General features: G+C 24.1%; 1 protein-coding gene across 10 annotated transcripts in view; it reads right to left on the reverse strand.

Annotated features, from left to right (window-relative positions):
• Window positions 1–13,662, reverse strand: part of LOC100202335 (kinesin-like protein KIF16B) — a 108,880-nt gene that overhangs the window by 81,039 nt on the left and 14,179 nt on the right. For all 10 annotated transcript variants that reach the window (XM_065805797.1, XM_065805800.1, XM_065805803.1 and 7 more), the window contains exons 3-8: window positions 12,653–12,728; window positions 10,468–10,581; window positions 7,932–8,081; window positions 5,047–5,099; window positions 3,019–3,134; window positions 2,467–2,536 (exon numbers count right to left, since the gene is read on the reverse strand). In XM_065805797.1, the coding sequence (XP_065661869.1) occupies window positions 2,467–2,536; window positions 3,019–3,134; window positions 5,047–5,099; window positions 7,932–8,081; window positions 10,468–10,581; window positions 12,653–12,728 (579 nt within the window). The remainder of the gene's footprint in view (window positions 1–2,466; window positions 2,537–3,018; window positions 3,135–5,046; window positions 5,100–7,931; window positions 8,082–10,467; window positions 10,582–12,652; window positions 12,729–13,662) is intronic.

The following is a 13,662-nucleotide window of genomic DNA, read 5'->3' on the forward strand; positions in this document are numbered from 1 at the left end:
TGCACAAGTCGTCCTTGAAATCCCTGGTCTCGGATACGATTTCTGATTGTCTGATGGGATAATTTGATTCCATAATTCTCTTCAGCTTGCTCAGCTAGTTTTCGAGCAGAAATGAAGCAATTTTTCTTGACTTGTATAATTAAGTTTCTATCAAAACTCTTAGAAGTCTTTTTTTTGCGACCCTGGCCTTCTTTTGTGGCTGTTGTTCCGATCAAATTATACTTCTTCATTATTTCGGATACTGTATTATGAGGAATTCCAGTCTCTTGCTGCACCTGACGATAGGTTTTACCCTGATTGACTAGATCGACAGCTAAATTTCTCTGAGAAACAGTCCAGTGATGTTTACCTCCAACCATTTTACTTAAAAAAACATGAAACCTTTTTTTTATACAAAACTTTTTTTTTACTACAAAAAAACAGTTTTTTGTTATCAATTTCATTAATTGTATAAAAATTTGCTAAAATATTTCAACAAATTTCACATAAAATTAATTAAACTTACATAAATATGGCTTGGTCGGATAATTTTTTTACAAGCTTATTCAGTACTAAGTTTCTTTTAGGTCAAATAATAAACCAACTGAAGCATGAATCAAATATAATGAATGCTTAATAACATACTATTCCCAATAGAATTAAAATGACAGACAAAATAAGTATCGCTATTCATTGTTTTTAGTATAATTTAGAGCGTAAACATTTTTTATTGGGAAAAACTTTTTTGGTCGGATAATTTTTTGAGACACTGTAATTACTTATTTTATATCAAGTATTTTTATTGCAGACAAAACTTTTTATTTAGACATTGGGTAATTATTCTTATAAAAAATTAGCAGCCTCCTATATTGTAGTGTGCCCCTTTGGAGCTCTAAAGAGGTAAAGTTAATTTAAGAAAAAAATTATTCTTTTGGATAAATTATTATAAAATATTGTATTAAATTGTTCTACAAGATAAAGATTGGTTGTTTTTATTTTATTTTAAAGGCAATGCTGTTGTAAGTAAAAACAATATAATATAAAATATAGGATAAACTTTGGGTTACCCATAAGATATTAAAAGAAGACTATTAGCAATCAAGAAGAAAATTTATAGTGAGCTTAGATTTAAAAAACTCAACAACTATTAAAACTTTTTCTAACATGGGATGCCAGATTTGACAAAACTTATCACACCCATGCAATGCACAGTTAAATTTCATAAACTAATCAGTAGTAGAATCTAACAAATATAAAAGACAACAAATGTTTTACTAATAATAGAAAAAATTTTCACAAATAATTTTTAAAGCTATTTAGAAGGTTGCTTGATTATAGAACAAAAAATAGATTTCTGGAAAGAAAACTTAAGAAAAACATTTAACTACATCAATCTTTTTCAATTTAAGTGGTTTGCCCAATGACATGATATAATATATAATAATATACATAAAATTCCTTTCATTAGGGGAAAGTCAGGTAGCTCCAGACGGCGGGTAACTCCCAAAATTTGATGTATGGCTTAAACTTAAGAAAGTATGTGATTTTAAATACAATAAAAACATTATTTGAGTGAAAACATGGCATATGCAAAATATCTATCATATTATGCCAAAGCAATTGCCTTAGAGTGCAAGATATTGTTTCCACCTCCAGATGAGCAATGTATCATAATATTTGATTCACAGATAAATATACCTAGTTTTTATGTAAAATAATAACTTTTTATTGATGAAAGATTTTAAACATTTTTATTTACAATATTTATTAAAAAAAAATTAGTTTAATACTTTAATTCACTGGTTTTAAAACTATTATTTGTGAATGAGGTATGATTGAGTGGTATTAGACACAAGTTTAGAGGGTGGTTCCGGACAACCTTATCCATTTACATATTAAAAATAAGCAACTTTTTTATATAAATAGCAACCCTCGGAATTAGTAAAAATAAGGTCAGCATTAATTTACCAACCTCAATCATTTAGAGATCGGCAAAAGAAATTATATACAAAGGTCTTACCATAAAACATAGAAACGAGGTCAGCTATTTTTTTGCGACCTCAAACACTTTTAGGTCGGTAATTAGGTCATCACTGCCGAATGCCGACCCTAATTCTGAAGGCTGAAATAGTAATACATTTAATATAATAAACAAAACCATATTAGTAATTTATTTTATTTCAATAAAAAGACCTAAGTTTTTTTTTTTTTAAAAAGTGTTTTTAAAATGTTTATTTTCATTTTAATGTTTATATTATAAAACCACAATTAAGTAGCCTCCTCATCTGTAGTGGTAAATTTTATTAGTAGCCCAAACTTTTTGTTTTTTTATTTTTGCGCAAAATTCAAAACTAAAACATCATTATATTCTGAGGTTGAAATTTTAAAAATTTCAAAATTTTTAATAGTGAATTACAAAAAACAATATACTTTATTTGACATGCACTAGAATTATTAGGTAAAATATATTTTGTTTAATATGCTCACCTAATATTATTTCCTTCTTCTAATAAACTTTCAATAGATGCATAATCTGTGACAGGATGCACTGTCAATCCTGTAAAATTAAATCTTTCATAAAACCAAATATTGGGCAGTATTGACATTTATAATAAAATTATGATATAAAAGATGATCCTTATGATGATCCTTGATATAAAAGATTAAGATATGATGATTTGATGTAACAGATTTTAGTAAAACATTTTAATACAATTTTTTATTATTATATTATTTAGTTTATCAATTAAATAACTAAAACCTAAATAAAAATGAATGTAATGTTTTTATTATATATATGTATACAACCATTTATTACAACCAAAACAACAACAATAACAACGACAACAACAAAAACAACAACAATAAAAAAAATAAATAACAACAACAACAACAATAAGGAAAATAATAACAACAGCAACTACAAAAGCATTAACAACAACAAAACAACAATAACAAAAACCACAACAACAACAGCCACAATAAAAAATATATGATAAAATATTGTAAATACTAACATTTTAAATAAAAGATGTTTACCTTGGACAAATGGTCCATCTCTAGGATGTTCTCTTAATTTTAGAGATTTTGGAGACAGTTTCTTTACATTGCGTTCAAGCAAATCACGGACTTGCTCATTATAAATTTCCATGTAACTTAAAAACAAGAGGTATTAATATAAAAACTAATATAACATCATTTGATGTTGTCATTTTCAATTATAAATAGTCACAACATCAAACCAACTAAATGAATAGATTACTGTTACATATATATATATATATATATATATATATATATATATATATATATATATATATATATATATATATATATATATATATATATATATATATATATATATATATATATAGACACACACACACACACACACACACACACACACACCTACACATACACACATACAAACACAAACAGACAAACACACACACACTCTCACACACACACACACACACACACACACACACACACACACACACACACACACACACATAGATATATTCAGAAAAATACAATTTTCTTTATTGTGGAATTGTTGCATTGTTACATGCCACATTTTCAAAGGATTTAGTTTAAATTTATTATTAATAATGACACAGTAAATAAGCACAAAAAAAAATAGTTATAAGAAAGTTAACTAGATGGATAAATATATTGAGATGTTTGTTTATTTAAAGTAAGGATTTTTCTATTTAATATAAAGTGCTTTTTTTTTTATTTTTTAATTTGTTTTTAGTAGCAGCAGTTTCCAAAATCTTATAAAATCATATTAGTTCGATTTTTACAATTAACCAATGAATTTAAACAAAGCATGAGACAGTAACTTGTAATGTACTCATTTATTCTTTGGTTTCATTCTTTGTTGTCAAATGCCAGTTTACAGTCACCACAAGAAAATTTGCAGATAACATAAAACTTGAGCAGCTTTATAAGCGGATCTTTTATGCAAAAATTGTTTTTAATTTATTATTTGTGAATATAAATTTAATTATTACATCTTTATAAATAATTTATTCGATTTTAGTTTTAGTGAAATTTGAGTAAAACCCAAAAAATGGAATTTTAAAACATCTTCTATTAAGATTATCAGCAATATTTATTAGTCTAGTTTTTGTACCAGAATAAAGTTTAATTTTGGTGTCTATTTTTTAAAACTAAAGAAAGAGTTTTGTCCATATCAAATCTAACACATGTTGATTTTTAATTGTGTAAGTTTGATTAATCAAATTATGGATAAGACCAATTTTTATAAAAAGAGGGAACAAAATTAAAAAAATTTTGTAAAAGACCTGTATATGCTTTTTTGTAATAAACTGGTGTAGAGAGTGAACTAGACTTTTTAATAAAAAATCATCTAGAAAATTCGATTGATTGGTTGACTGTTGATTATCTTGTTCCTTATCCATAGTAAATTATAAGTTTTTATATTTTGCTCCATCTAACTGATCATAATATTTTTCATTAAATAAATTAATACAATATGTTAATATGTGAAGTAATTTTTTGAAATAAGTTTTAGAAAAATACCTTGAACCAGTTTTGTTTTTAAAAACTTTTTAACATATTTGTAGTTTCTTTATGTGAAATATTTGTAAATAAGCTTTTAATATCAAAGGAAACAATAATTTTTTTTTTCTTATACCAATTTTTTTTAAGTCTTTAACAAAAGATGTAAGCAAGAAGTTCAGAGTTCAACAAAATATAGGTTAGTAGTTCAATCCCAAATACGCCCCTGGCAGTATCACGTTTAACTTATTTCTCTGCGCAGCCACCTTGTTCGATAAGTTTCCTGACAAGTTAAAAAGTTGAGAGTGGTAAGAATAAAGAATATTGTATTTTCTCACAAAATTTACAATACATTTTAAAATATATTAATATATCTTAATATAATATATCAAGATATATTAATATATTTCAAGATATATGAAATATAGTGATTGTTTTGAAATATAGTGATTGTATTCGTTTCTTAAAATTCTTTTAAGCAATATAAACAATCACTTTTGATCAAGATAAAAATATCAATAAAAACTAATGTTTTTTTACCTTATTTCAACTCTAAATGTTGTTTTTTCATCATTTAAATTTGCAAACAAATCCTAAAATAAAGATGTAAAACACTTTGTATTTGAGTTTATTTTTTAAAATTTAATACTCCAATTATATATATATATATATATACATAAATTAGTATATATATATACATAGTATATATATATATATACATATATATATATATATATACATATATATATATATATATATATATATATACATAGTATATATATATACATATAAATTAGTATATATATATATACATAAATATATATACATAAATTAGTAGAAAATCACTTATCAAAACTTTTCATTTTACAATATTTTATCAATAAAGACTCATCAGATATATATATATACATAAATTAGTAGAAAATCACTTATCAAAATTTTTCATTTTACAATATTTCATCAATAAAGACTCATCAAGTTACGTGTCTTTTCCGTTCAAGTGCGACAAGCCACGATTGTGGCTTTTAAAACTGATCTTCAAAATTATGACCTTTATTGCAAAAAATTATTGCTTTTCTAAATATTATTCGTTATTTATACAATGAGGGCTTAAATTTTTTGTTTATAAATTTTGTAGATCTTATAAAATGAAAATGGCATACAAATCCCAAAAAAAAATTTTTTTCATTTTTAGTTTTTTTAGTTTAATTTTCCTAAACATCTTTTAATTTTAACAAGCACCCAAAGGGTTAAGGATGGACCAATTCAATATAAAATCATCAATATTTTTTTTTTCATTTCTTATATGTATATTGACAGCATAGTGTCTTTTAAATACTTTTTATTTTTAAAAGATTACTTATGGTTGGCGAAGCTTTTTTTCCATTCACCCTCAAGCCAATACATTGTTTATCAGGTACATTCATAGAGGAAACAACACATTTATATACCACGCTTTTTGATAAACATTTTCCACTTATTGGACAACAGTTTTTTGTTTACAATAACAATTATTATTTTTTCATTTCAAAATTTTCCATATCAGGAATAAAAGGTGGAGTATTTTTTGTTTTAAATTCATAATTATCATTATCTTAGTTATTATTAAATACATCAAATTTGTTTGTGTTTGTTTTTGGTTTGAAGAAAAAATCTGCTTTCCAACAAATTCATTTAATAAAATGCTCAATTTTTTCAATCAAAGAAATAGTATAACTTTTTTCATCTAGTATAGGTATGTTTTTCAACAAGTAAGTGAAATTATTAGTTTCCATTTTTATATGGAATATATGTGTGTGTGTGTGTGTGTGTGTGTGTGTGTGTGTGTGTGTGTGTGTGTGTCTGCGTGTGTATGTGTGTGTGTGTGTATATATATATATATCTTTATATATACCTTTATCTAAGGTCTCTTGATAAAAATATTAATTTTACTGTCTAAAATTAAAGCTTCTGGACAGGAGATTTTGTAGCTTCTTGTGAGTAGATTTTGGATATATGCTACAGGGTACATCAATTTTACTTTTGATAAAATCTTTTAAAACTTGGGCATCTTTTAATCTTGAATAAGACCAAGAATAAGAGCATGGAGCAGATTCTTTGTGTAACACTTAATTTTTTAGAAATTTCTGACAATCTTCTTTTTTTATACCTTGTTGATATATTTTAATTGTGTACCTCATTGGAAACCCTTTATCTGACCCTGCTGTTGAAGTTTATTCACAATAAATGTCATATATATATATATACATACGTATATATATATATATATATATATATATATATATATATATATATATATATATATACATACGTATGTATATATATATATATATATATATATATATATATATATATATATATGTATATATATATATATATATATATACATATATATATATATATAATAAATTTCATATTTAATCATTTCTCATAATGACTTATTAATCTCCTCTTTTTTGTTCCTATTTTATTCCAATTTTTATAGTCTCAAAGACATAATTTTTCAGTTGATTTGGGATAACATTCTGATTGTGGGATAACATTGAAAAATCAATAAGCAAACTTCAGATTTTGCTTTCTCTCTAATTAAACTAATACATTTATTCTCAAACTTTCCTTTAACCAAGTAATCAAAAATATCTTTGTTTTTCATATTAAAAATTGGTGTTAAATGAAATTCATCAACATAACTTAATTCATTTTGAAATTCATCAACATAACATGTTTTATCCATTTTTATTTATTAAAATCATTTAATGATTGAAATTAGAAAAAACAAAATTATAAAAAAATTCTGATTGAGAGGGGGAGCAGCATTTTAGTTGAATTACATTATGTTTAGGCTGACTAAAGTTACAACTGCAAACAAAACATTTTCAGAACTTTTCTATACATATCGTTTTTTCAAAAAGAAAAGGTGAGCCAACCTCTGCGAAAATGTTCTTGCTTGATCAATGTTTGATTTTTAAATTTTCATTTAAAAAATGTTAAAAAGGTAGTAAATTGAGTCTTATGTAGGTTTTTTTACTTTTTAAATTATTTTGTATTGATCCTCTATATTTTACAATAATATTTTTTTTAAATATTTAATAAAATTTAGAACATTTATAAATTTTTAGGACCAAGTTTTGAATATAAAACATAATTTATTTTTGCACAAAAAAACAAATGAAAATGCAAAATAACATAAAAGACTTCTAATAATAATACTAAAAACACCTAAAACAATAAAAACATGACCAATTGTTCAATGTTTTTAATTATGATAATTTTATGTTAAAATCCACAAATAACAAATTAACAATTTTTTATATAGAATGTAGACATGGCTTGTAACATAAAAAATATAAGAATTTAATATTGTCCTTTTCAAATAAAGTTTAAGTTTCAAAATAAAGCAAAGTTAATAATAAAAAAATGTATACATCACAAATTCGCGGAATAACTCCTTTATTGTTAGCATCACCCATCATTGTATATGTTTTTCCAGAACCAGTCTGACCATAAGCAAACAAACATGCATTATAGCCATTAAGGGCAGATTCAACAATTTTTGTACCATATTCATCATAAATCTAAAACGTATTCTTATTAAAATATATTAGTATTTTTAACATTATTAGAAGTCAATTAATAGATAAAGATTCTTGTAACTTCTAATTACAGTGTACTTTTTATAATTCTTGTTGAAAGTTGGAGGCAGTAATAAAAATATTTTAGAACATCACCTTTTGAGGATGATATTCTAAAATGTTCTATCATCAAATTTCTGTGTTTGTTCTTAAAGAAATAAATTAGTACTTTATTATGTTTTAATGTTGTCAATTTAGATCAAAAACTATAAACTGTAAAAGCACAATAGGGTTAAATGTGAATGTTGGTAGTAATTCAACCTTCTTTCCGAAAGAAAAAAAACATTTATTGGATCATAATTAGAAGTGTGGGGTTGTTTTTTTTTGATTTTCATACATTAAAATAAATCTTGAACAATTTGTTTGACATTAATATGCTCAATGTTTGACAGTAAAGCGTTATCCAAGTTTTAAATTTATATTTTAAATCTACAGCTTATAGTATAAGGATTATTTTAGTATATAATATTAAATAATTTTAGTTAATGGTTTAAGAATAAAAGCACTTATACTTTAAAATTACAACAGGCAGGAGTTTAAAACTTTGTAACTGCCTGGCTCAATTTGCATTGAGCCAGCCTGCCTGGCCCAGTGTATGGCCACATGTTAAAAGTAATCCCTACATTATTATGTTAAAAGTAATGTCTAAAACACATTATGGCATAATGTTAAAAGGGATCTTCAACAATTTTTTTTTCTAACACTAATATTTTGGCTTTTAAAATGGTTTGAAAATAAAAAACAAACTTGGGGTAAATAATAAGAATGTTGGCCCATCAGCCATTACCTAATAAAATCAATTTAAAATTATTAAAAACTAATTATACTTTTAATAATGTTATTGATGCGTAGTCTAGAGTCTTGTCAACCTTTTTCTATAAAAAAATAAAACTTGAAAAGCTAAAAAGTTACACAAAAAAAAAGCGGGCCAACGTGTCTACCCTACATTTATTATCAAAAACAATAACATTGCTTTGATTAACTTCAATCCATGTTAAAATGTTATACTGCGTTATGCTACAGAATCTTTGATTTTTGTTTTCATTGAAGATTTTTTAAAGTTTAGCATCTGATTTATTTAATTTGCAATCTTTTAAGTTGCCTGTCAATTGTTATCTTGCTCTATAAACTTCATCTTATCTCTTCCAGTAACTTCCAACTCTAATAGTGGTTTCTTGCAGCCTTGTTGAAGGCAAAAATTAAAAAAAAAAAAAAACAACTTCATCAATTAATTATTGGTTGAGGTTTTAATCAAAACAATCTTGTCAATTTCTTCAATTTCTTTCATTGATCTCCTTTATCAGCTAGAGATCATTGATCAGAGCATCAACACTAATAGGGGGCTGAAATCAAGGATTTCTTTACAATAGTAAATATTTTTTAATAACCATATAAGCTCAAAATTTAAACGTATACATAAATGAGTTTTTGACTTAATGAAAATCCTGGAAATTTTTTTCTATGAAAATCCGGAAAATTATTTTAATAAAAAATCTGGAAAATCCCGGAAAATTATACGGTCAACAAATGAACGAAGGTGTGTGGGTATATTCTGCAACGTTGGTAAAGGGATAAATAAAGTAAACACTACTGAATAATTATGTTTCCCTAAAATTAAATATATTATCTCAGTTTTACTGTAAATAATCTGTAAAGCGTAATAATTTATTTACTTTTTAAATATAAAATGTCAGAAAATGGTTCAGAAATTATTACTTTTTATTCTTTTAACTTTCTGCTGCAAAACATTCATCAGCTTTTCTTTTTCTGCACTTTTTTGCATGATCATTAATAGATTCTTTAACTGTTTTGCACTGCTCATGTGAGGCAACCTTTTTTTTCCGCGTTGAATTTACATTATAAAAACATTCTTCAACTTTTCTGTTTTTCTGATGGAATTCCATTTTTAAAAATTTTTTAAACTTTTGTAAACTTTTAAAACGGATTTTAGATTATTTAACTTTTTACAAAAAGGAAATTAATATTTGAATAATATTATTTAAAATTTATTATAAATAATATTTGAAAAAGTTAATTTGAATGAATTAAAAAGAAAAAAAAATTGTCACGAAAATTGATCTCATAAAAATTCAATTATAGAAAACATATTTGTTTAAATGCAAGCACTGTCGTATTTAAAATTTAAAAATATTCTATGATTAAATAAGTCAATATAAAATTTCTTTAATAAATCTTCACTTAAATGTGTTTAAAAATAATAATAATAATAATTTGTATTCTTATAAATACTGTTGACTATAATAACCAATAGTTAACATATTTAAGTAAAAATGAGCAAAGTAATTATAAGTAAAGTAAAAATAATTACTGTTTTTTGATCAGCAAAATTTTCATCATTTCTATTAACTGACCAATAAGATCTTTCAAAGAAAAAAAAACGCTCAGATTTCAATTTTCTTTTCATTTTCAGTTTATCTTCTTTCTAGGTATAAAAAAAAATTTCTGTACAAGTAATACATTTAATCATATACATACAATTTAAAAAAATTTTAAAAAATGGGATTGAATTGAGAGTTTTGTTAAAAGAAGCTTATTAATTTATAGCTTTTTTTTGACAATAATTTTCTATGCACAAACTCAAAGTTGGTTAAACATAGTGACAGCTAAATCAGGCCAAAACTTTACAGGAAGATTATGAGGTTTTTGAAAACATCACTTTTTTCTGTGACTTGATTAAATTATTAAAAATCTAATTTGACAAAAGTTTCTTTCATTCAGATCCTGAATTGCACTTGATAGATAAAGATTATTGTAACTTTTGAGAACATAAGAAGTATTTGACTGGCCTAGGTTTGTTTAAAAATAGTTATGAATAATGATCCAAAATTTTTAAAACATGCAAAATTCATTCACAGTTAATTTGTTTTTTTTAAAACAGTCGTAGATAATTAAATTTGAATAACATATTGCAGTAGATTATTCCAGTAATATGCTCCATAGTTTGCTCTTATAATATTTTGATGTAATTTGTTACAGTAACACTCCAGTAATTTGTTCTATTAATTTGTTTCAGTAAATTATTCGAGTAACATGTTTCAATAAAATGTTCCAGTAGATTTTGGCAATAATATACTTAATAGCATGTGAATTTGTACAACTTGCCTCATTTGCACCCTTGAACTCAGATTCAGGATATAATTTCTTTAGTTAATTCTGACTTGAAATACCCTCTGACTTTTTGTGAAGAATTCTTTTTCTTTTTAAATTGAAAAAATGACTGAAATATTACTAATCAGAAGGAGGAATTACAGTTTAAAAAAAGTTCAACATTTAGTATACAGTATTTTAATAAATTAGTTTTAATAAATTTTTAAAAGTCCATTTAAAAAAAAATCATAAAAATAGCATCTAAAGTTGATAAGTTTAGGAATTAATTTTGTTAGAATTTAAGTTAAAAGCTATTTAAAATAGCTTTCAAAAAAACAGCAATCAATTGATGATTTCAAGTTTAACAATAAACTAATAAAACTTGAAAATGATTAAACAGTTTGCACCTAATCAATTGCATTTCTCTTAGACTGTTATACTGTTAAGCTGTCTCATGTTCTACTGCTTTGTAAGATTTGCTTTTCTAGGCAAAGGCTAGGAGAATTTAACTTTTACATTGAAATACCTTAGCTTTGTGGCTCTTGGTTAAGTAAAGACTATAGATAGTATCTCAATAAAAATACTCATCTTGGCCAGATGTTAACTGCATCTGGCTGTTTTTTAAAAAACCACCTAGGTAAAGACTTTAGAAATTGTTAAAGAATCTTTGTTGAACTTCTCTGTTAATCTTCGTTTAACTCTTCTTCATCTAAGAGACTGGCCTAGATGTAAACCTGTGCTATATTGTCTCTTGCCTAGGATGATAATCGCCAAGGTTCTTGACATGAGTTGTTGCTTTTATTTCCTAAGTAGTGCCTAAGAAACTCTTCTACTAATAAGAGTACATCTCTAAAATTCAGTCTAATGGTTTTTTAGGTCGACTGGTAGTAAGGGTTCTCAAACTCTGTAGTAGCTGTCAGAAAGGCTGATTTCATCAACAGCTGTAAAATGTCAAAGTATTAACAGAGCCATGTTGCACACGGAAGATGTTCCTGTTAGGTATCAAAAATTCCAATTTTTAAAAAATCTTGAGAAAACCAAACCCCTCTAATATATGGTATATCTACCTTCATAGCTCATCTTGACTAAACATTTTGTATTTTCTCCCAAAGAGTTTTTATTTTACAATAACATTTTCATAGAACAAAAACTTCTTAGGGTTCAAAACATGTTCAACACTAGTGTCAACAGATTTGAGAATAGCTATAATTTTAGCTTTACATCTACCATGAATAATCATTATGTTCATTATTTGTATTTTCTATTAAAAAAATAATTTAATGCACACTAAAAAGACATAGTTGGGAAAGGTCTAATACTTTAATAGATATTTGATATTAAAATAAACATATTTAAAATATTTAATATATAAAAATATTTGCATAGTTTTAATAACTATTACTAACCTTCACATAATGACCATTTATATATGTTTTGTATTTATCCATTTTTAATATAACTTTTGCTTCAGAAGCTATCTCACTGTATAATAAAAAAGTTAAAAAAAAATTTAAAAATTTAATATTCATTATTGCTTATTAGAATTTATATAATACAAATAATTAGATACATATATATATGATATATATATATTTATATATATATATATATATATAATATATATATATATATAAGTATATATATATAAATATATAATATATATATATATATATAATATATATATATATATATATATAAGTATATATATATATAAATATATATATATATATATATATATATATATATATATATATATATATATATACATATATATATATGTATATATATATATATATGCTCAAAGATAACACTTTTTTTTGTATATTACTATGGGAAAGTGTGATAATTTTAATTTCCATATGACATGCTCAAAGGAGAAATTATAAGATAAGTGGAGCCTTTATAATGCGAAAAAAAAAAATTTTGTGGAAAAAACTGCAACATTGCCTAATAGAAGAATTTTTGCGCATGTCACCTTAAAGTAGCAATAGAAGTATATATATATAAATATATATATATATATATATATATATATATACATATATATGTATGTATATATATATACATACATACACAATATGTATGTATATTATATTTATTACATATATTTTATATGTATTTCATGTATGTATATATATATATATATATATATATATATATATATATATATATATATATATATATATATATATATAAATATATATATATATATATATATATATATAATTACAAATGTGCATTAATTCCAGTAGATATTTGTTATCTTGACTTTACTAAAGACTTTGACATGGTACCTCATGAAAGATTATTAATTAAATTTAAGTCATATGGAATATTAAATGACATATGCAACTAAACTAGCAAATTTTAAACTAATTTTAAAGCGAATTTTAATTAAATAACCAAAGAGTGATAC

This window comes from Hydra vulgaris, chromosome 09 (assembly GCF_038396675.1).
Source record: "Hydra vulgaris chromosome 09, alternate assembly HydraT2T_AEP".
NCBI classification, from domain to species: domain Eukaryota; kingdom Metazoa; phylum Cnidaria; class Hydrozoa; order Anthoathecata; family Hydridae; genus Hydra; species Hydra vulgaris.